The sequence below is a fragment of the Mixophyes fleayi genome, chromosome 6 (assembly GCF_038048845.1).
Source record: "Mixophyes fleayi isolate aMixFle1 chromosome 6, aMixFle1.hap1, whole genome shotgun sequence".
In the NCBI taxonomy this organism is placed as follows: Eukaryota; Metazoa; Chordata; class Amphibia; order Anura; family Limnodynastidae; genus Mixophyes; species Mixophyes fleayi.
Genome location: NC_134407.1, coordinates 189,403,697 through 189,429,032, shown reverse-complemented (window position 1 = coordinate 189,429,032; position 25,336 = coordinate 189,403,697). Strand labels below are relative to the sequence as shown.

Genomic DNA, 25,336 nt, shown 5'->3' with positions numbered 1-25,336 from the left:
GACTAGGATTAATTTCGTCAGCAGCCAAATAACCTACTAGTATGTCTTTGGATGTGGGAGGAAACGCAAACACAAGTAGAACATATAAACTGATCGGGGAAATGAACTCATGACCCCAGCGATGTGAGTGATAACCACTGAGTCACCGTGTATCCAAACCTCATTTTAACATGTTGTGGTGAAGGAAGCACATTCTTTGAGTACAGGCACACGTAATGAGAAGTTATCCAGTCAGTGTAAATGCCAAGCTAAATGCCCCTCTGCATAAGTATGCCAAGATTATGTGCTTATAAAACATATGTGCAAATGTGTTATCGTTACATTCTGATCTGACTCGTTGGTCCGTATTATTCATCAAATTATCTGAGAGTCCCTTCTTTTAAAAAATAATATTTCAGTTGATATTTCCGCCTGGTTTATCAAGCACATCTAAGGCTGGGTACACACTATGGGCCTGATTTATTAAGGAAAGTTAAGCAAAAAATTGAGTAAGTTTTCTTACTTACTTTTATTACTTAAGTGTTCTGGACAAAACCATGTTGCAATGCAAGGAGTGCAAATTAGTTTTTTATTTTGCACATGAGGAAAATACTGGCTGTTTTTTCATGTAACGAACAAATACTTGATTTGTACACTGAAATTTAAAGTTGATCTAGGAAAAAAAGCCAGTATTTTCCTTATGTGCAAAATAATAAACTAATATGCACCCCTTGTATTGTAACATGGTTTTGTCCAGGAGAAAACTTAAATAAAAAAAAAGAGTACTTTCCTTAATGAATCAGGCCTATAGGTTTTCCTCCCGATTTTCGTTTTGATCATATGATAAACGTCCATTAGGTCCGATTTTGCATTAGTATGCTCCAACGATCATGTTTTATCATTCCAAAGCACATCATATAGTTTGATTTGGTTTTATAATCGGACTAAAAATCTCTATAAAAGATGGAACGATGTCGGGCAAATTCTGTAGTGTGTATGCACTTAGGACCAGCAGTGTAGGCAGATCTCCATAGAGTTTACAGTCACAATCTTTTCAGCCGATGGTTATGACACAGGAAGAACACAGATCTGAAGGTAAATCATTTACAATTGTGTAAGTGTGTAGACATGAATCGGTATGCTGATCGGGACTTTCAGTCGTTGGTAAAGTCGATAACAATATCACACAAGGTTAAATTTTCTGTACTGTGTACCCAGCCTAAGGGTCTAAATGCAAAATGGCACAGGGGGACCTGATTCTGATGACAGCACTAATAGCTGGGGGGTAAGAACTTGTTTTTAGTTTGTGTGCTCTTATTGGGAGCACTCTACATGGTTTAATTTTGAACCTCTCTGATTGTACTCTGATAAATGTTCCATGCGGTTTGGTGAGTCTCATTTTATTTTATGTTTATGCTTTCATTTGTGCATTGATTTGATAACAAGCTGAAGGTTTCTTGGTCATTGTCATTATATTGCTTTTTGGTTTTGTAACAGCACAAGCATATGTAGTATTATTTGTTCTCTCTGGTTTTGTGTTGGAACCGTTTCACCGTACGCGGTGAAAGCATGCTTGTCTACTTTTAATTTTTTACCTCCGTGAGATCCCTGGAGGAGGGGGGCATGACTGGAGGACAGAAGGGGCGGGGCGATCGCATCATTTTGCCCCGCCCCATGATGAAATTGTCATTTTGTTTGCTGGGGACGGGGCCAAAATGACACAATTCCTCGTGAATCGAGTGAGCTTTACAATTGCATGAGCTTAACTAGTAGGTTAGGAGAAATGCATGCTCTCCTAGGAGTCCTACCCGGAATTTTGGAGTCTCCCAGACATTCCGTGAGAGTAGACACGTATGGTTGAAAGTCAAGGGTAATTTGTTTTGTCTGAATTACTGCAGTTTATAGGACCCAGACAGAAGTGTTAAATATTGTGACCTGCATTGTGTTGTGTTGCTAATCTGTCATCAAATGAACAAAAGCAAAATTTGCTGGAATTTACCAGAAGGGTCAGTTGCTAGACACACAGGGCCGGTGTTAGCATGTTTTCTGCCCCCTGCAAAAAATTAATTTGCACCCTCCCCTTTTATAAATTACTTGTTCATTCAATAATGCTTTTTCTTAATGCAAATCATATCATAAACTTTAACAAAGAGATTAATACAAATAAATACATTAAACAGGAATTGCTATATGAATAATATAAATGTATTCTTTGTAATAAGATATTACATTTTTGGCAAATTAGTTTGGTTGTGCCACCTCCTTTACCACACTGTACCCCTCTCCATCATCACACTGTGCCCCCTTATGGTCACACTGTGCCTATTCAATATCACACTGTGCCCCTTCAACATCACATTGTGCCCTCCATCATCACAGTGTGCCATGGTGCCTTCTTTATCACACTGCCCATTCATCATCACACTGTGCCCCTTCATCATCACTGTGCCCCCTCCTCATTGCTGTGTGCCCTCCTCATCACATTATGCCCTCTTCTCATCACATTGTGCCCCCTCCTCATCACACTGTGCCCTCTTCTCATCACACTGTGCCCCCTCCTCCATTACATTGTACGCCCTCCATTGCTGTCCCCTGCTTCACATTGCTGCCCCTCCATTCTTTACTTACCTATTATCAGGGCCGGTGCTAGGGTCCTTGGCGCCCTAGGCACACTTTAAAAATCGGCACCCCCACCCCAGCACATTTTCAAAATCGGCACCCCCCCGATCTCCCCCCCTGCACACTTACAAAATAGACGCGGCCCCCCGTCTTTTCTTACCTTAACTTGCCTCCTCTCTGCTCCGTCTCCTCCTCTCCACTCACTGACACTGTCGGGCCATGATGATGATGTCACGCCCGACAGTCAGTGAGTGGAGGGGAGGAGACGGAGCAGAGAGGTGGCGGTGGTGATCAATAGCCCCTCCCCCCTTCCCTGTGGATTTATCTGAAGCTGTGCGGCGGCCGTGAAAAGTATGGTCAGCGGTCACCGCACAGTTTTAAAGTCATTTTCATTCTGGGGCGCCCTCCAGAGCCCGGCGCCCTAGGCAGCTGCCTAACCTTGCCTAATGGGAGCGCCGGACCTGCCTATTATGACCTAATTTTCTTCTCTTCTTCTGACTTCTTCTTGGAATTTTCATTTTGTCGCTACCACTAAACATGGTCTCATGCGATTATTGTGATTCCAACGCACAAAGAGATTTAATAGCAAAAGATTGCAGGATTTACAGCAAGCTATGATACCGCATGAAAGGTATAACAATAAACAGGAAAGTATAAAACCGAATACATTATATTACCCAAGCGCGTCCTGGGCCCAGGTCTATGTAGTCTGCTGTCAAGAGGAGAGAGATTTAGCACAGGAAGTGCTTATATGCAGTTTGAATGAACATATTCAGTGCTGATGTCAGGATTATACACAGATAACACTAAGAGAGGCCTTCATTGGTCCAAAGTTAACGATGTTCCAGTATACTGTTGGTCATAGGTGAGTTAATTTGTTTTCTCCTCTAAGGGTGGGGGCAACTCACTACAACTGTTGCCTTCTCTGAATAACCAGTTTAATTTGACCGATAAACGAAGTATTTTTGAATATTAATCTCATATTGCTCATAACTTGTGATCGCTAGATGCGATCGCTACTCTGTCGAAACCGGGTTAATGCTGGTGAAATAAGCTTTAAAATGAGAATAAACTCTTTACTTTTTAGGGGACCTGAACCATTAACACTTTTACTATAGTTTTATCTATGTATAAATAATCTCTAATATATTTTACTAATAAATAAACATGGATTGGAACCTTAATAAATGTGTACTATTTTCAAGTGTCAGTGTAAATGTGTATGTTATTAATCCGTGCGATTGTGCCATTACATGTGGCGTACTAATCGCAATTGCATGATAAAACAATATTAATCAATTTAGCTTACTTCATCCAATTATTTGGCTTCCACATTCTCTTCAGTCTTTTCTTCTTCTGTTCCCCTTCTGTTAGTGTGCGGCTTCTCAAAAAAAGAGAAAAGGACACCACTCGAAATCTACTGAAAATAATGGGAAGCACAGAGGGCAGGGAAAGGATACAGATATGCAAATCAGTAATTAATAATTTATTCCATAATTGTAAAATATACAAATATAAATACTAATTAAAGCCCCTATAACATAATATAATATAACTCTCAATTCAACTGATCACACCAGGAGCTTCCTGTATATATAATCCACATCAATAAAAGGGATATATTAATTCATCATAGAACATTAAAATGCTTAGAATACATAGACATTCATAAATCTCACTATGAATATAGATTATCTAACTAGATGACTTGACAGAAAGGAAAAACACAATTTAATTCCTATAAGATCTAATGTTTTCTCCGTCTAATAGTGCTGTCATTCAGGACATACAAAGTTCATGAGTAATGACTGATTATTTCTCCAGATCCCCGAACACAAGCATCTCATTTACTCACAAATCTCAAGATAAAGCTAACTTTGTTTGTGCACTTGGGTCTAAAGACCAGAATTAGCAGTCTCATATTTCACAATCAAATGGTGTATATAGTATATTGTCTGCAGCAAATACACCGTTTGTTTGTAAACACAGAAGCTGGAATGACTCACTCTGATAATATGAAGGAAAAAACTCAGTAGGAGCTGAATATGTAGTTATAGTGCCTCAGTACTAACCATGTTACAATGCAAGGGGTGTAAATTAGTTTATTATTTTGAACATAAGATAAATACTGGCTGTTTTTTCATGTAGCACACAAATAATTGATAGCTTTATTTGTACACTGAAACTTAAAGTTGATCTAGGACATGCCCTACCCCAGCTGTAAATCTGCCATCACATTTTAAATTTGCCTCCCCCTCCAATGCAACATGGTTTTGCCAAGGTGCAAAGTTACTAATTTTGTTTTGCTTTACTTTTCTTAATGAATTAGGCCCACTGTGTGGATATGTTGCTTTACAAGATAAAGATTACTTCTGTTTACCAATCACTGTATACTTTAGTTCCAAGCAGCTATTCTTTTGCAAATACCACCTAATATTGCATATTGGTCTGTTGTTAATTTATGGATTTTCCCTATTGCCATAGATACAGAGAGTCAAGACTTATTTGCCTTGTTTACATGGGCGTGCAGTATGCTTGAACCAGATTTTTTCAAGGATTCATTGATAGTTCAGCATTTTTTGTTTCAATCAAAAAGTAACCGAAAAACCTTGTTTTCCTGTCTCCCAAAGGTGGTTAAATCCTCATTATGTATGTACATAACCTATTTATTTGAGAACCTAATTTTGAAACTTCTTTTACAGATATTCAACAACTGCTCACATACCTTGCTCACAATAATCACACAGTCTCTAAAGACAAAATGCAAGTGTACCAGAAAAAAGTTGAATAAATTAGCCATTGCCTTTCACCTGGTTATAGACACCTCACTGAATGACCTCACAAAGAGCACGGTGCCAGATTCAGTGATACGCACTACAGAAACAAAGGAATGTTTTGCCACTCTTAAACAAACACTATCCAGTTCACTTGCAATAGGCATGCCAAAATATGACAAAACATTTTATATTTTCATATATGAGCAGTTAGGATATGCATCAAGGGTTCCACAGAGGCATGATGACAAACAAAGACCTGTAGCATACTATAGAGACCCTCTAGGTCCCGTTGCTCAGACTCTGTCAGTATGTCTTAGAGCTGCAGCAGCAGCTGCACTGCTAACTGAAAAGTCTGCAGATATTATCCTTAGACAACAATTGTTTTTGTATGTTCCACATACAGTAGAAACATTATGAACTTGTAAACAGACACAACAGATTTGTACTGCTAGGGTTACAAATTGGGAACTCAATTTGCTGGTTTCATCTAAAATATTTTGAACAGGTGTGCAGTCCTTAATTCTGCCCCCCCCCTGAGGATGATGAGGATGATGAGAGTTTCCACTCATGATTGTTTACAATTGTTGAACACATTTTTCTCCAAGATCAGATCTTGTTGACACCCCATTGGATAACCTTGACTCTATTCTGTATGTTGATGGGAGTTGCAACAGGTCTGAGCAAGGTGTTTTACAGTCAAAATATGCAGTGATCACTGAAGTAGTGGAAGCTATGGCATTACCACCACCACATTCGGCATAGGTGGCAGAACTTATAGCACTCACTAGAGCCTGCCAGCTTGCTAAAGACAACAAGGTAAATCTATTGTGACAAGCACCAGACAGATGATGCTCACACAGGATTGCTGAAACACTTTGCTGCATTTTATCCAAGAATGGCAGGATGGTATAGTCAGCACAAGTTGTAGTTCCAGCAGTCAAATAAACAAAAATATTTTACAATTCCCTGCAACCCTGCTTCTGGCTAGACATCAAGTTCTCTCACTAGACACCGGCAACTGTCTGGCATCAGTCACCCCACCCACAACACAAAGCTAGCTTTTTTATGCTTCCTCCCCAGCACTAACTAAACCAGAAATTAATCGCACCCATGTGCTCCATCTGTGAACCTGTATTCTGTGTGTAGAGAAACGTGAAAAATTAACCATGTCTGCAGCCTGAACCTGCAACTCTGACAGAATCTATTAGTCTCTCCCTTAACAGTCTGTGGCAAACTGCCTTTTTTGCCACAATATATACAGACTCCAGGTACGCTATTGTAGTAGTCCATGATTTCAGGGGCTTATAAACTTAGAAACTTTCTCACATCAAGTGTTACACCTATTGCACATGTTAAGGTGGTACAAGAACTGTTGGATGCACTAATGCTACCATAATGTAAGCATTATGAAATGCCAAGAACACACCATAAACATGGATGTGGTGTCCAAAGGTGATGACAGAGCTGACAAAGCAGCAAAGTCAACAGCAGAAAATGGGTTAAAAGAACAAAAATGTAAAATAATGACTGTTACTGTAATTCCTGATGAGCAAATGTTAATTAATTTCCAAAAAGATTGTTCTCCACAGGAGGTCTCCATCTGGCAGCAGGGAGGATGTGAACTGGACCAAACAGGTTTGTGGCCCAGTAAGGATGGTAAGTCTGTTGCACCAAACAATTTGAACCTTGCTTTGGCACAACCTAGTCATGTTTTAACACACTTTTCAAAGACTGCTATTGCTCAGTTGATTAGGGGCGATTGGTATGCTCCAGGAATCTCTATATTAGCCACTACATTGTGTGCTAGCTGTTTATCCTGGACGCACTGTTTCTACAGGACCAGCTCACCTCCCAAATACAGATAAATTCCAGATAATCCAGATTGGCTTTATTCAAATCCCAGTGATAAGAAGGTTACAATATGTTTTGGTGTGTTTAGATTTATTCTCTGGCTGGGTAGAGGCGTGGCCAGTGGCCACTGTCACAGCAAACATAACTGCAAAGAAGATAGTTCAGGAGTTTGTATGCAGGTATGGGTTACCACAAGTAACATCCTCAAACCAATGCATGCATTTCACAGGTATTTAAACTTATGTGTGACCGAATGGGCATAAAACAGTCACACGCCCCATACCATCCCCAAGCCAGTGGAAAGATATAACCAGAGTGTAAAGACTAAGCGGTATATTTACTAAACTGCGGGTTTGAAAAAGTGGAGATGTTGCCTATAGCAACCAATCAGATTCTAGCTGTCATTCTGTAGTATGTACTAAATAAATGATAACTAGAATCTGATTGTTTGCTATAGGCAACATCTCCCCTTTTTCAAACCTGCAGTTAAGTAAATATAACCCTAAATTGACCAAAATTATGAAGCAAACTGGACTTGCCTGGCCAGAAGCATTGCCTCTTGTGTTACATACCATGAGGGTCACACCCAGAGGACCCTTGCATATTTCTACTTATGAAACTATTTTTGGGAAACTCCCTAAGTGTTACAATGGGCCCTTTGCCAGACTTACCTGCAGAAAATGACTTGACTGGTAAGTAGTTGCCTCAAATGAGCAGACAAATAAGGCAGATCCATGATGCACTGCCTTCTACTCATCCACCTGATATTGACAAATGGCATGATCTAAATACAGGTGACCGTGTGATGATAAAGGTGTTCATAAGCGTAACACACCTTACCCCAGATTGTCTTTGGGGAGAAGTGTGTTTACTTTCTTTTACCAAATAGAAATATTCACAATAATATCTTTCTGCACAGTGCCTCTACCTTAGTCAAGATTCAGTAGTATCTTTGTTGGGTAATGTTGATTAAATCTGCAACACCAGAGAGAGAATAAGGGAACCCTCCTACTACCTACTTATGACCTCAAACATACAAATGAAATAATAATACTCCAGACTGGTCTGTAGAAGCCTCAGCGGAACGTTTATTTGCAGAGGAGTGGGCCACTAATGTTTTAATTTCGTTCTGATATCAAAAATATACTTTACTATAGAAAAAGGTTAATTTTCAGGTAGTTACATAACAATGGAAATTATTTAGACACTGAACAAGAATTATCAGGGCAATAGTGTAAGATAGCAACAAAAGGTATATGAATATTTTAATACATTATGAATTTTCCCACCTTCTATTCAATATCTCACTAAGAGGTACCTTATCTCTAAGTTTGCAATGAGTATACACAAAACCCTAATCACAAAAACTTTCTATGATAATGTACTATTATCACAGTCAGCCTTGCTTCAAACAGAATAACATAAATCATGTAATACGATTTGAAGAGTAGATATGAATGTTCACGTCTTTGGTAACAGCGAGTAACAAAGATGGTGATCCTTACTACTTGTTCCTGGACTTGATATGTACAATACAATATGGATGAATAAACCTATATCATAGTCTCTCTGATTCACTTATCGTGACAAAGCACAAAGGATTTCAAGTATTAATTCTTCTTGGTATCGCTTCCTGACAGACTAACAGATGTCTTCTGAAGACTTTATGAACAATATGGGATTCTGTTCAACATAAGATCAATCTAATTTGGATGCAGAAACACGTGTAGTAAATTCGGGATGTTTCCTCCTTTTTACCATGGTGCAGCAACTCACTCCTTTACTTTAAACTGTGTCAAAATTCTCACTTGTAATTTTTCCACTGGAAAGGATTAGCTTTAGTAGTTTATATACTCTCTTTCTCTTTAGTGTCACAGTCTCAAATCTCCTAACTCTCCCTGCACTATACCCTTGATACTAAAGCATAGTCATGCAAAAGGGTTTTTTACAAATAAATCTTTAGGTCTCCCCACCAGATTCTCCACTCTGACAGGCAGTTTCTCCCTCTCTGTCCATCTCCTATCTCTCCACCCGGCTCACACATGCTTCTCTCTCTGCTCTCAAGCTCTGCCCTCCTTCTTCTTCCCAACATTCCTCTCTTTGTTTCCCACTCTATACCACCTCTGGGCGACAGCACTCACCACCAACCATGCATGTTGTTATCTGATATCACTACTGTACTCAACTGCATATGCGCGGCTCATCATGGACAGCAGCGCTGCATCTTCAGCTTCAGTCAAGGTGGGAGAAAAGTCAATGTGATACATGCCTTAAATTGTAAGAAGGCAACTACTTCCCCTTACACTACTAGAAAAGGAAGACATCGTTTCCCCAGTCTTTTGCGACACCAATTACAGGTATACCAACTTAGATGGGCATAATAACCCCCAGCCTAGTGTTGCATCTAACAGCACCAGATAGATCTGGGGCTGTTAAAAGGTCCCAGCTATGAAAAGCAAAGCAATAAACTTAACAATGAATTTGTTGAACTCCAATCCAAATAAAGGACTTTGGAAATTCTTAGCAGTCACAGCCATCTTTGTTTTGGATGCATACTGCCGTGTTCCCTGACTCTTGTAAACCGAGTAATCTGACAAAAATCCAGAGAAGAGATAATTTAATTCCAATTTAAATAATAAGGATGTAAGAATTTCTGATTGTAGCTATATTAATGTATCAGTAATTTTATCAAAACGAAGTAATACAAAGAATGACAAAATACTTAATGTTAACATGACATGCCCTGAACCTAAGTGTAACTCATCTTACAAAATGTAATATTTTAAATGATCACAAAGCAGCCAAAGCCATAAGTTTTGGGGTCTCATTTATGTTTCCTTGGGTGCTGTATTTTGACTGTGGATAAAGAGCTTACTCATGGTTACCCACTGTTAATGGTTAATAGGATCCTTTTTCATGGCTGGGTGCAGGTTTATCCCAATGGATGTCACGTATAGTACAATCTAGTAATAGGTCCTATTGATTATTTATATAATTGTGAGATGCCTTCCTATATTGCTAAGTGCCTTATGTAAGCAAATAAAGGAAAATTTAAAAATCCAGACAATAGACCTGAATATCCAGCATTTTATGAGAATTTTGGAAGAGGCGACATAGTAGAGCAGACAAACTAAGTGATACCAGAGGTAGTCAGTCTGGGTTACAAAATGGAGTCCAGCAGCCATTAATGTACTTATGATTCTGTTTTTTATGAAGTAGGTTTTGCAAGAGATGAATATGTTTGTTTTTCATGCTTCTTGTAATGTGTTTGTGCAAGGCCGTACTGTCTTGTAATAGTGCTTATTTAGAATCATTGATAAAAGCGGTGGTAGTCACATCCCCAACTACCTTAACTCTGACACAAATTAGCCCTACATGAGAAGAGCGATTTAATAAAATTCTAAAATTACATAAGTATACAGCGCGACACTGTCATTGCTGGTATTACGGTGTTAATTTAAGGAGGTGGCGGTTGCAGCAGCAGTACAATGAAGATTGCTTTGTAAAAAAAAACAACATTGTACTGGTGCTACACCCGGCGCCTCCTTAATGAACACCGTAATACCAGCAATGACAGTGTCGCACTGTATACTTACGTCATTCTGTCCAGACGGCCTGTTGATTTGCCGCATTTATGTCAAGTCTGTTTTGCAAGCTGTTGGGACAAACCACTATCGGTAAACCCTCCATCGCTGCTCTCATGTAGGGCTAATATGTGTCGGGGTTTAGGAGATAGTTATTTAGTACCCAACCCGATAAAAGAATTAGGGGCACATTTATCATTAATCGGCAAAAGTGAGAAATAGTTATCAATCCTTATCGCAAGGATAAGGATTGAACTATTTCTCAAATTTATTAAAAAGGGAACACAGAAACAGCAGTTCCGAAAAACTGCTGTTTCTGTGATAGAAAAAATCACACTTATCCCCCTCTTCGTATGCGCTGTCTCGGGATCTCCTCTTCGTTCCTATTCTTCCTTCAATTGCGCATGTGCAGTGCACATGCGCACAAAGTCCCCACTCTGTCTCTGCAACTATCGTTGCAGAGAGATCGCGCTGAGTGACAGGGAGGGATCATGTGATCCCTCCACACATGCGCTGTCCAGCTCTGCTCTTCGGAGCAGAGCTGACAGCAGTGGATTTCTTCAATTCGGATGATGTATGCCAGCTTCAGCTGGCGTACATTATCAAGACAAGTTCCCGAAAAAAAATGTTTTTCGGGACTTGTTAGATTGCGGCCAGGAGCAGTCACCATTCTGTTGAATGGTGACTGCTCGCAAAAACGATCAGGAGTGCAAAGCAGCAGATATCCATAATATCTGCTGCGATGCACCTTTAATAAATTTGCAGAGGGCACATCGGGACTTTAATTCCACGGTAAGTGCACAATAGTGCACTACCGTGATTTGTTAAATATGCCCCTTAGTGTCTCCATACCTCAGAGATAGGGCCTTGTTTTAACATGCCGTGGTCAAAGAGGCACATTCTTTGAGTAGAGATTCAGGTAATTATAATTATCTAATCAGTGTAAATGCCAAGCTAAACGCCCCTCTGCATAAGGTTTGTAAGATTATTGCTTAGAAAACATGTGCAATTGTATTATCGTGACATTCTGATCTGATTAGACACATTGGTCCATGTACAGAACAGTTAATAAACTTGACTCTATTGTTCATCAAATTAGTTGAGATTTCCTTCTTTTAAAAGCTGCTACGTCAGTATGCTCTTTGTATTACATAAGGGGTCAAAAGAGTGTTCAAGTAGATTAATATGAGTTAATTGGTAATAATGAATAGTGCCTATCTTCTAATGAGACTATATGCGTATTTGCGTTCTGGTTTGTATTAAGGCCAAATTGCCTGCATAAACCTGAAACATATGCTTTGGAAAGCTCTGCATATGGGTTTAAATACACTATTTCTACACTTGGAGTAAATATTGCACATGTGATTCTGATGTGGAGCCAAAAGCATCTCGTGATGTTTTTGGTTCTGCATATGGGCAAAAATACGTTTTTAACTTTAATTGTGCTAATTTTGTGTCCAACTCTGCATCCACTGCTTTCTTTACATTATCAAAAATATATGAACATGGTTCGTCTAATGTGGGCATAGTTTGGCATAGCCAATGATATATATTTTAAAAAATATAGCATTATAACTGTAAAATGCAGCCCAGTTTGATCAGTATTTAATGAAGAGACTATTCTAGTGACCGATATACAACACAGAGAGCATTCTAATCAATAAATGGTGAGCAGGCCACCCCCCCAAAAGCCAAATGAGCTCTAACGCTGCCATCCTTTTATAATAGGGGTCAATCAGAGGTTGTTTTTTTTTATTATTTCAATTAAATGTATTTTAAAATCGGTGTGTGTTGTATTTACATTTTGCTCTGGTGCTCTACAGGCTCCAGTAGGCCAAACTGCACCAGGGGTGTTGGAAGATCTCTCGAGCCATCAGCACATAACATCACAAAATTATCACAGAATTCACTAACAACAAACCCAACAGTCAAACTAACTAACACATCAGGCACAGAGGTCAGAATTAATTAAAACATTAAATAAATAAATTAATATTCTAAATTATAGTAATCAGTATGAAATCCAAAATAGGGTAAGACTGCTGTCAAAAAAAGGGGTTGTCTCAACCCGTTCAAATGTAAAAGCCACAGAAACAAGATTTAAACGAAGGGCTCTAAAACCCTTGTAAAAATCAGTGAATCATACACATATAGCAGAGTTAGTAACTGGACACAAGCTGCAATGTGTAATAAAATGTCCACATTTAATTATACATCAGAATACAGAATATAAAACTGATTCAAAACATCCCTGGATTTGGGTAAAGTATCATCATCATCATCACCATTTATTTATATAGCACCACTAATTCCGCAGCGCTGTACAGAGAACTCACTCACATCAGTCCCTGCCCCATTGGGTCTTACAAATTAAGTTCCCTAATACACACACAGACTAGGGTCAATTTGTTAGCGGACAATTAACCTACCAGTATGTTTTTGGAGTGTGGGAGGAAACCGGAGCACCCAGAGGAATCCCAAGCAAACATGGGGAGAACATACAAGCTCCTCACAGATAAGGCAATGGTCAGGAATTGAACTCATGACCCTAGTGCTGTAAAGCAGAAGTGCTAACCACAACGCCACCGTGATTTCTCCTTAATACTGTTTGCTAACATTGTGAAAGACTCCCCTAAGTCTTGCGGTTACATGACTATAAGTCAATATGCATTTGGAAATATTTATTCTCCTACAGGAAAGGGCTCTGTGTGGAGTTTAATTTGTTATGGAGAGCTCATTTTGAAGTGATATAACAGGTTTCATCGACTAAAAGCTCCAGTCCTATACTGACTATATATTGGATTATTTCTTTCTTTTATTGTGAATCAGATTTATAATTGGTATTCTGATGTATAATTAAATGTGGATATTTTATTACACATTGCATTTTGTGTCTAATTACTAACCCTGCCATCTGTGAACAAACCCAACAGACCTACAGAATATGAGAAAAATCGTCTGTCATCTACTTACAATAATGCCGCTCTGGCCCCCAACAGAACAATAAGGGAATTCAGGAACACATCCGGAACAGAAAGAAAGAAGTCATGAACCACGTTCTCATCTCATGGCATTCTTAGCCGCCACCAACACCCTCAATGCACCACACACCCACTTGCGCGCAATCATCTCTCAAACTACAACCAACAAACACCACAAAGGTAAGACCGTCTCCTTTCCCTCTAGAATGCTAAACACACAACACACAAAGGTAAGACTGCCTACCCCTAACAACCCCTCTTCTTGTTTCCTTCTAGAATGCTAAACACACAACACATTTTTGTGCCACGGTACTCCCATACCACAACTGTAAATAACAACACACACTGATTATAAAATACATTTCATTCAATTAAAAACATCCCCACACAACTCATTGACTTTGTTTATTTTCTCACCTAATCAGAAGGTTGGCGCAAATACCATCTTCTTTTGTAAACAATCCGGTATTGGCAAAATAAAAAACCCTTATAAGCTGCCGCACTACTAGATCTGTCAAGAGTTCCACCGCAAATGAGCACAGCAAGAGATATTGCTATTGCTGTGCCATTTACAGAGCCTATTACTGGGTATGTCTTCTGTATATGACTGGGCTGATTATTATTACTGCTCAACATATTATTGTACATGGGACTAATTCTGGTTATAATATTCTATATTGTACTGAATACTTGCTGCTGTAATGAACTCTCTTGCATATTTACTTTCAGAATGGGCTCTGTATTGTATACTTCCAGCCATATTGTGATTTTTATTGTGTACAAGTAATTTTAAAAGGTGGTGATGATGAAAGGTGGTTGGAGGGGAGCACAATTTCTAATTTTTCCATAGGCAGCTGAACGGCTAGATTTTATCCTGTTTAAACCCCTCTGCTCTCAACCAGTACAGTAGTTGGGGAGGGATATCAAGTACCCCAAGATTTCAGGATATTTTCACACCCTCAAATACCTGTACCAGATAAATCTTCTGCTATAGGAGAGGATTTTTTATTTCAATACTCTGGCACATACCATATCACTGCTGCAGCTGACTCAGTCTCAGTACAGAGGGTCTACTGTCAAATTACAATATTCAGATATAACCAATAATTTGATAATCTGAGATATAAGCCTTTTTATTGGTGCTTGTAAGAATATAAGAACTTCTAGGTAACATAATGTTGCTGCTTGTCAAAACTAAAGCTCATTCACACTGAGATTTTTTCATGAAGTGTTTTCTTTAGAGTACTTTCCCACCTAGGGTTTTTCAAGCATTTCACACTCAAGCGTTTAAGCCAAGTAATTTTTAAATAATATTTTCACTGATGTTTTTTTACATGGTCTTTTTTTATTGAAGATTAAAAACCGAGTTTCCTGCATAGATAATTCCACAAATGATCTCTATCATGTATATGAAATGCCCTCAATGGGAATAACAAACGATTAGTGTGCATCTACGCCATTTATTCTTTATTTTGGTAGATAATCATAGTTCTGTAAGCCAGTTGCTCTCCTCTGTTTTTCCATAGTGGACGTTTGCCCCAAAGAGAAGGTAATTCTGAAATGAGATGAAGCTCGCTATTAATTTTATTATTATTATTATTAATTTTTATTTATAAGGCGCCATAAGGTGTCCGTAGCGCCGTACAGGGACAAACAAATTACAATACAATGGGAGACAGCACAGTACAGTAAACAGTAAGCACAGTAACTCGGTAAGCTCAATGCACAGCTAGAGAGGGCGGGGAAGGGGGAGGGAGGATCCGCAAACGACGGGGCCCAAGAAGGAGGGTGCGGAAGACAGGGAGACCCCCAGGGGGGAGGAGGGAGCGAGAGTGGACATGGGGTGGAGGACCCTCGAGGAGGAAGGCTAAGTAGCTGGAGAGCAGAGTTAGAAGTGGTGGAAACAGGAGGAGAGATGGCCCTGCTCAGAGGAGCGTACAATCTAAGGGGAGGGGTGGACAGACAGAGAGACGCATTAATAATTAAATTAATAGACATCATGTGAGATTTTGGAAACAAAGATAAGTGTAAATAAGCCTGTGTGATAATATATGACTGACTAGTTTTATTCTGAGAATTCTTGTAGACATATAACAAGAGACAAACCTCATGTGGCTGTAGGACAACATCTGTGAGCTGCACGTGATCCAACAGTGGCAGTGGGTAACCCTTGTTCAGGATCTCTGTATGGACAATAGATTCATTATTCTGTGTTACTGGTTGTAATAATCCTCTGTCTACATATAATCCAGGTAATACACATCACTTGCAGTCACAGGGAAGAAATGGTTTATCTAAAACAAAGCCTTTCTGAAACCGACTTCAGCACAAGAGGCTCCAGCAGAGTGGTCAAGACTGGACCTAGGAAAGCCCAGAAATACTAACACCATCTCCAAAAAATGTTATAGACACTTCATAGGCCAAAAAAGACAAATCAAATTCAACATAGCCAACCTGAAACCAAGCCAGTCAAGTAATCAATCTGTTATAAAAAAAAATATCAAACAGTTTTATGGAACAGGTTGTCAAGGCTTGTGATTGTCTTATAAAGACCAAGGGGTATATTTACTAAACTGTGGGTTTGAAAAATTGGAGATGTTGTCTATAGAAACCAATCAGATTCTAGCAGTCATTTTGTAGAAATGACAACTAGAATCTGATTGGTTGCTATAGGCAACATCTCCATTTTTTCAAACCCACAGTTTAGTAAATATACCCCCAAGCCGGCTCTACTCTAAGTAACCCAAGCATGATCCTGGGCTGTCATTATTCTGACAGGTGATTGAAGAATTCACCTAATGAGTTAGTACATGGTTGCCTTCAGCACATTATTGCCCCTTCATCATTGTGCTTTAGAACATGTGATCAAGAGGGATTAATGTCATAAATATGCATATCCTGAATATGCAGATTCCAAAACCAAATATATTGTGTAATAGACTTGATTATCACAAGAATATCCCACACCTTCCTATATTGTATTGTGAAAATATTTGACAAGATACAGCAGACTTGGTTTAGAATGATACATTTTCCCTTGCCTGCATTCCTCTTAGCAATAGTTCTCCCTTTGTGGATGGACCTTCCCACCCTCTTTAGCCTTTTGCCTCTTCTCTCTGGACTTCTTTTTTGCCAGGTAAACATCGTTTAACTGAGTTTGTGAACAGTGGCTGCTGTTATTGGTTATTTGTCCTTATATTTTATTTGGACATACTATTGTTTATATTACAAAATAGCGGTAAACCAGGGGCCTCATTTGGAGGTGGATGTACGTCTGTTTTTTCTTCATTAAAAAACGCATTTTCGTACTGAACTAAGAGTACTAAAAAGTTTATTGGGACTGCTCCACTGCACATGCTCTGTAGAATGCCTGGGAACACGAACTTAAGGACAGTGTGCCCAGGACTTGCCTTTCATACCATTCAGTTTTTTATGGATTATTTCCTGGAATCCACACTATTGGGGAACTCCAGGAGGCCTGGCGCCTTATGAACTGCTTTAAGGACGCTATATGGCTGGCCAGGAATCGCTTCTTTTTCAAAAGGGAGAAAATGACCCTCCAGGACTGTTGTAGGCTGATCCACAGCCTGCTAAGAGACTATAGCACCATAAACAGTTCTGAGAAGGAAGATGATTGATTGTTGTCTCGCTCTTCTCCTCCATGTGTCTGTTTTTTCAATAAAGCTTTGGGCTTGTGTCTTCCTCCCACCTTACCCTCCTTCAACCTATTTCCCATCACTGTGGTTTTGTTGAAATGTCTTTAATTTATGCACCCTCCCCTATATTTGTGTATGTCTCCAAATAAAGCTTCGGGCCTGTGATTCCCCTCCTACCCCTCTCACACACCGAGCCCTTACAACCATTGTTTATTTGAAACTGTTGTGTTGTTTAAGTTTTGCATGATTAGCGCAGAACTTGATGTATAGTGTAGGATGTCATATATTGTATATTATGTTTTGTATTGCACTAAAAACTATGAATGGTTATGTTTCACGGTGTATTATGCTTAAAGCTGTGCTGTGGCGCAGGACACTTTAATATATCGTATATATTTTTTGCAACTTTATACAAAATAAATATACTTTTTCAATAAAAAAAAAAATACTAAAAAAGTGTACCCATGTTTCCATATGTAAACCTACATATTTTTTATTTGTGTCCCCTGGTGAAGTGGTGCGGGCAAACGTAAACCAAGTATAATAAGACCTGGAGGTCTATATGTTGCGGGAGTTGGAGAACTGGTGTAATAATCTAATATATAAAAGCCTAGCGGCGTGTGTTAGTGTGTGTGTGTGGAAAAAATACCGGGTGACAGAGTGCTCAAGCTGCAGCGCCACCTGCTGGGTGGAGTTATATACTACATTGACCTACTAAATTCTTAGCATTATCTTCTAATCTAATATATAAAAGCCTAGCGGCGTGTGTTAGTGTGTGTGTGGAAAAAACTATTTTCTCAGAAAGGGCTCATCCAATTGACCTGAAACTTGGTATACTGACATTATTTGACAAAAAAATTATAATAGTGAAGTCAGTTAATTCCATCATCCCCCCTCCCCCCCGTGGGAGGAGTAGTAAAGGCTAAATTTACGAGTTGAGGGCTCAAACTCATTTTCGTGAGGTAATTTTACCTCATGAACACACATGCTGTGTTAGTGTGTGTGTATGGAAAAAACTACCGGGTGACAGAGTGCTCAAGCAGCAGCGCCACCTTTTTAACACCTTAAGTAGCTTGATTTGACTAGAATGCATGAGTATCATGCACGGGTTAACTTGTACATAATATGTATTGAAGCTCTAGACTCTTCTTATTGGAGCTTGTGTATTGACACCTAAAACTAATAGTACTTAAATTATTAGCTTGCGCCTACATTATATAAAATTACTTAATTGACATGGACTCCTGCAGGAACAAAGATTTCCATTTGATTCATAAAAGGTAAAGCAACAGATTTTGTATTTAATCTATCTTGTATTTGTGTTAGTATTTAATTACATTTTATGTGACTTTCGCTTTTATTAATACAATACAAATTAAATTAAATTAAATACAGTTTTCCCCATTAACAATAAAATAGTAATTTTCTTTCCTGCTGCACTCCAAATGGAAACATCAATCAGACAATGCTAATAATCAGCCAATCGAAAGCAGTCTTGTTGCACCAGTCTTCCAGCAATTACGTAAACACGCCATTACTTTACTTTGCTTAGGCTTGCCTGCCCCTCCCCCCCCACGTCACCTGTTCCGCCCCCCTTTCCCCCACAAGTCATAAGAAGACAGAAATTAAAGATGCATCAAATGTAGCATATAAACATTGTTTGGTAGACATGTGCAGCAAGAAAATGTGTATTTTACGCAAATAAATGTACATTCAATTGTAAATGAGCGTAATTGTTGTCATCATCATTTATTTATATAGCGCCAACATATTACATAGCGCTTTACAATTGGGGACAAACATAGTAAACTAATAAACAAACTGGGTAAAACAGACAGAGGTGAGAGGGTTGTCATCAAAGCATTGCTTACAAAATAGGATAAATTTCCTTTGCATCTTCTACTCACCATTAACTTGGGGAAGCAGCAAATGAGAGATATAATAGTTCACAGCCGCATTTAATATTAATACCTGCAATAGAATAAGAACAAGCAAACGTTACCAATCTCTCAAATAAGGGAGAGAATAACGACTTGTTTACTATCATATATCACCTTGTATCAATTAATGTGATTACAAAAATGTATTTACCCCATATAATATGCCGTACTTGTGACAATAATATTAAGTCTTGTAAATAATATTTGTAAAAATAGGGCTTAGTAAGATCACTACTTAAGCGTTCACTAGAAATATGTTTATTATAAGGACTAACATTTTCCCTGTACTGTACATAAGGATATTTGCATTTCATTATAGAATTACTGTACGGTTTTGTGCATTTACCCGCAGAAATCCTCCTCAGAGCTTTTTAAAGTCTTTACTATGTCCCCTAGGAGACATATAATTCAAACAATGCTTATTGTTGAATTTTTTATCCTTTGCCTTCTGTGTTTGAAATGTTGCAATGGGACTTGCAAATCCAGTTTCACCTCTGCTTGAGAGTGTAAATTTATTTAAAGCAGCAATCCCACATAGAAGGTTTTATTTTTTATTAAAATAGCAAGTTAAGTACCTTTTAGGATTGCAACTGATAGTTATTTTCCTTAGTTGTCCTTCTACAAATCATTATCTCATTTTCAAAATCTCTCTGGAGGTTACGAAATATGGCTGCCGTTTGCACAGACACAGGTGAGCGGGGGAGGATTTTACAGGACACCATGTAGACAAAGCTCAGAGGGTGTCCCAAAGCCACTCTAATTACTACATCATGGGGTAAATGTATTAACCTCCGGTTTCTTCAACTCCCGCGAGTTTGGCGTCTTCGGCGCTTAAATTTAAAGCGGCGCTGCCTTGTAAAGGGAAACTTCCCTTTACAAGGCAGCGCCGCTTTAAATTTAAGCGCTGAAGATGCCAAACTCGCGGGAGTTGAAGAAACCGGAGGTTAATACATTTACCCCCATGTGTCATGTGACTGTGTTTGCCATGTCAATCCATGACACTGTGCAGAATTATAAATCATTAATAGCAGTCTGAAGAAACAAACTAAGGCAAAATGCTAAATGCCAACATTCTTCTTATAGCCTGTCACAATGATTTATGTTGAAATAATAGACCTGATTTTTCATGGGATTGCTGCTTTAAAGATCTAGGGAATTCAAGCTATTTCTTGTGTTTATAGACAAGTACATGCACTACAGCAGACTTTAAAATAAACATTATGATGAATAATACAAAAGTAAAAGCATCACATGCTACTAAAACACATAATAACATGCAAATAGACTGCTACTTTAAATTTAGAAAACAGATATATTTGATAGCAAATAAAGGAATTGCGAAACCACATAATATAATTTATAATTTAGTGATCTATGACTGCAAGGGAAAGGGTTAAGTTATTGAATGTTTACATTAGTGCTTGAAGTGGGTTGGAGCAGGAATCCTAGTACTTGAGGCACTAGTGGTGGAAGTTTTGAGATGGGTGTTTCCTGGGGACATATGTATTGTAATACTCGAGTTCCTCTCCATTTTCCCTCCTTACCATTTTACATTAACTGTGACTGTGCACCATAATTTTCATATATTTTGTTGTAAAGAGTGTGGTAGATTATGATTTTTATGCTGCTTGTTATTGCTGTGTTTTCTTGTTATTATTTTTCATACAATTGTCAGATCCTTTTGTCAGCTGCTTGTTACGTGGAGTGATATAGGATGCAACATGGTGTGTGGATTCTTTACCACTTGCAGGCTATCTGACAGTGGCAACCATTGTTTCCTTGCGCCGGTGGTAAGAAAGTTGTTTTGATGTTAAGTTTAGTTAATATGTTTACTTTGGGTTGCTGGAAAAAAGAGGTTGACTTTAATAAAGTTGTGGACTAATGGCCTTCAACACAAAGTCCTGTGTCTGTGACTTATTTGACTGTGACTTATTTGATGGGATTTCTTAAAGGGTTAGAATGATGGAGCACACTTTGCTTGCAGTCTTATTCATGCAGATCTAAAAACCAAAACCAAGACAGGGACAATTTGGAAGGAAGAAGGAATAGAAGAATATGTGAACACAAGTGGAACTGTCCAACAGAGTGACAGGTAGGAAGTATATTGGCACCCAAATGTCCTTCCAACACATCAGAGTTCCCCTGCTTGCTCCCCAGGATATTGGCACTCTATGGTGTAATATAAAAGGAGAATCTAATAATCGCTGCAGTTCACAGCTTATTCCCAGTTAAAGGATGTGTGTAAAATCCATTCAGTCTCTTGAAAAAAAGTGTTCTGAGACATTATTGTTAATATACTACCTCGGACTGTCGGTTCCATGCAGTGAGACAAGGACCATACCTGATACAATAGGTACAAATGACTTTGCCTACTGTAAATATTAAGAGATGTATAATAATTTTCCAAAGTCTACTTGCAGAACTTGTCAAGCACTAGCAAGATGTTGTTTTACTATTGTACCATGATAATTTGACCTATTCCAAAATATCCACCCTTTTAATATTAGTCAATATAGCCTCTAACAATATATCTTCTTACACTGGGGATAAAGCATAGGCGGAGAAACCAAAAATGACAGAAAATGAGCAAATGTCTGAGAGACACAACTATCTCTATAGGGAGATAATATTAAACTGCACCTAGCAAATGCATTCCCTGCACTAGGCAAAGGAAATATTTGCACTTGGAATGCGTTATAGAAGTTAGCTTTAGTAGTGTCTATATTATTGTATATGGCTTTCCAGCTGTCATCAAGCTTCAGTTCCCAGTATGTACTGCCAGTCACTAGTTACCAGCCCCTATATTCACTTATTGATTTTTTTACCAGTTGTGTATGTTCAACATAACAATAATAATATATAGGCATTGTGTTGGGGGATTATGAATGAGATCATTAACTATTTACCTAGTTGGTGCATTGCACTAATCACCTCAATCATCTTTCTTTTCTGTTTTTGTATACTTACAGAGAAAGGTCCCACGTCAGAGTGCTTGAGATCCATCTGTACCCTAGAAGCAACAAAAATAATCCAAGTCTATACAAAGGCCATTAATAGCATTAGGATATTAACATGTTGTTAAAACAAAGCCAACGACAAGGTAGGCAATGGAAGCCTGCCAACCACTTAAAGCAATTTGCCCCCGTTGGAACATTTTGCATACCTCCACCGACACTTATGGGTTTAGTTATTAACTGGCAAAAAAACCCTATTGCCATCAAAAACACCAGTGATGGTACAAAAAAAGGGTTATAACACTGCTATTGCTGGCATTTGTCAGCAATGGATAACTAGGCCATTGTATGGGGACGAATATTTATCAAGTATTGCAGCAATACTGGGTCACGCGTGTCCATAGCTGCAAGAACTGGCCCAGCGAAGTGGAAAATTAACCCTTATCGCTCCAAGCCAGTATTGCCGGAGCAGCTGATTATAGCTCATCTTCCCTGGAAGCAAGGGAAAAGCAGTGATAAACAAAAATAATCCTAATCATCAGAGAAAAGGAACTATTAATAAATAAGACAATTTCTATGTACTGTACAAAATTTGCGCTACTGTGTGTGCACAGAAATTGAGACATTCGCAGTAGTACTAACGAGTGTGGCCCAGCATTAAACAGCAATTGGCTGCACATTTCAGAAGAAAGTTAATAAATCATTAACTATTTAAGTAGCTGGGGCAGTGCATTGTAGACCTTTTCATAAAGAAATGTTCATGGTATTTCCAATCATGAGCTCAGAAGGTTTCTCATATACTTAAGTTGGTGAACTTGCCCTGCAACTAGAACTACTCCACTAGCTCTGATGGCTTTGCAAAGCTTATTATGTGGTTTACTCTCCTTGGAGTGTTATATATGTGGTGTTGTTGGTCTTTTGACAATAACAGGGTGATGCAAAATATAGTCGAGCAATTTGTGGAAATCAAACTAAAAATAGAAATACAATTTGAGGAAATAAATGTGTTAGAAAATTGCATCTTGAATATATATATATATATATATATATATATATATATATATATATATACACTATATTGACAAAAGTATTCGGACGCTTGACCATTACACCAACAGGGACTGTAATGACATTGTATTCAATTACATATACTTTAATATGGAGCTGGTCCCCCATTTGCAGTGATAACAGCTTCCATTCTTCTTGGAAGGCTTTCCACAAGATGTTGGGAGTGTTTCTGTGTAAATTTGGGCCCATTCATTCTGTAGCTTATGAGGTCAGGCACTGATGTTGGACGAGAAGACCTGGCTCGCAATCTCCGTTTCAGTTCGTCGCAAAGGTGGTCAATGAGGTTGAGGTCAGGGCTTTGTGCAGGCCAGTCAAGCTCTTCCACACCAAACTCATCAAACCATGTTTTTGTAGTCCTTGATTTGTGCACTGGGGCACAGCTATGTTGGAATAGAGAATGGCCTTCCCCAAACTGGTGCCACTGTCGAATCTATATCAGATTGTTCACCTGTGTCAGTTTATCAGTTATGAGCTCATCAGCTGTAGAGAATTAAATACACTGCATGGTTTGAGTGTACAATAAACTCTGCTTTATTAGTTACAAGTCCCTATCTATATAGCAAAAATCACGTATTGCAGAAAACTACGCCCCCCAAAAGGTTTTAACCACTCATGCTCCCTTTACACAGATGTTAATACATTCTCTCATTATCACACATGAAAACTCTTCAGGGGGGTGGCTTATCTCCTGTCTGCGATGTCCAAGGTTATAAGCATAGCCTTGCAAATAATGAATTACTCCTACAAAACAGGTGCATCTAATTTGTATTTAAGCTATAAGAGAACAAGATGGCTATAAGGCAACAAGGTGGCGTCAGCTTAGCAAAATTACATTTCTCACCACAAAGATGGAAGCATAGCATTGTCCAAAATGACTTGGTATGCTGAAGCATTAAGATTGTCCTATACTGGAGATAAGGGACCTAGCCCAAACTCTGAAAAACAGCCCCATACCATTATCCCTCCTCCACCAAACTTCACAGTTGGCATAATGCAGTCAGGCAGGTAACGTTTTCCTGGCATCCGCCAAACCCAGACACGTCCATCTGACTACAAAACAGAGAAGCGTGATTCGTCACTTCACAGAACATGTTTCCACTGCTCCACAGTCCAGTATCGGCGTGCTTTACACCACTCCATCCGATGCTTGACATATGTGAGGGTTGCATGCAGCTGCTCGGCCATGGAGACCCATTCCATTAGGCTCTCGTCGCACAGTTTTTGTGCTCACATTAATGCTGGTGGAAGTTCAAAACTCTTCAACTATGGAATCAGCAGAGCGTTGGCAACTTTTAAGCACCATGCGCCTTAGCAGTCGCTGACCCCGCTCTCTGATTTTACGTGGTCTTCCACTTCGTAGCTGAGTGGCTGTTGTTCCTAAATGCTTCCACTTTCTAATAATATCACTGACAGTTGACCATGGAATATCCAGCAGGGATGAAATTTCACAAACCGTCTTATTGCAAAGGTGGCATCCTATCACAGTACCATGCTTGAATACACTGAGCTCTTCAGAACAACCCACTTTGTATCACAAATGTTTGCAAATGGAGACTGCATGGCTAGCTGCTTGATTTTATACACCTCTGGCAACGGGTCTGATTGATACACCTCAATTCAATAATTAACAGGTGTGGCCAAATACCTTTGGCCATATAGTGTATATATATCCTGTGCTGGCTGACCCTTCACTCCTTCCCTTGTCCAACTACAAATAAAGGAGTTGTGATTCCAGCTTAGTGCTCCTTAGATCCTATTGTAGTTCTCCAGGGGTGAGTAGGCCCAGTGTGCTTGGTATCCTTTAGGGTATTCTGCATAATTTATTCCCTTATCTAATGTTGGCTGACTTTTAATTGTAAGTGAAATAATGAAGCAATATATTTTTCTGTGCATGCTCACTATAATGAGCTTGTCAGATATAGATTGT

At 38.9% G+C, this 25,336-nt stretch overlaps 1 protein-coding gene across 1 annotated transcript in view; it reads right to left on the bottom strand.

The window, feature by feature from the left end:
• Positions 1-14,908: 14,908 nt before the first annotated feature.
• LOC142094969 (bactericidal permeability-increasing protein-like) overlaps positions 14,909-25,336 on the bottom strand; it is a 49,649-nt gene continuing 39,221 nt past the window's right edge. The window contains exons 12-15 of the mRNA XM_075177655.1: positions 22,355-22,397; positions 19,355-19,418; positions 15,898-15,974; positions 14,909-15,346 (exon numbers count right to left, since the gene is read on the bottom strand). Of these exons, the coding sequence (XP_075033756.1) occupies positions 15,275-15,346; positions 15,898-15,974; positions 19,355-19,418; positions 22,355-22,397 (256 nt within the window). The 3' untranslated portion in view covers positions 14,909-15,274. The remainder of the gene's footprint in view (positions 15,347-15,897; positions 15,975-19,354; positions 19,419-22,354; positions 22,398-25,336) is intronic.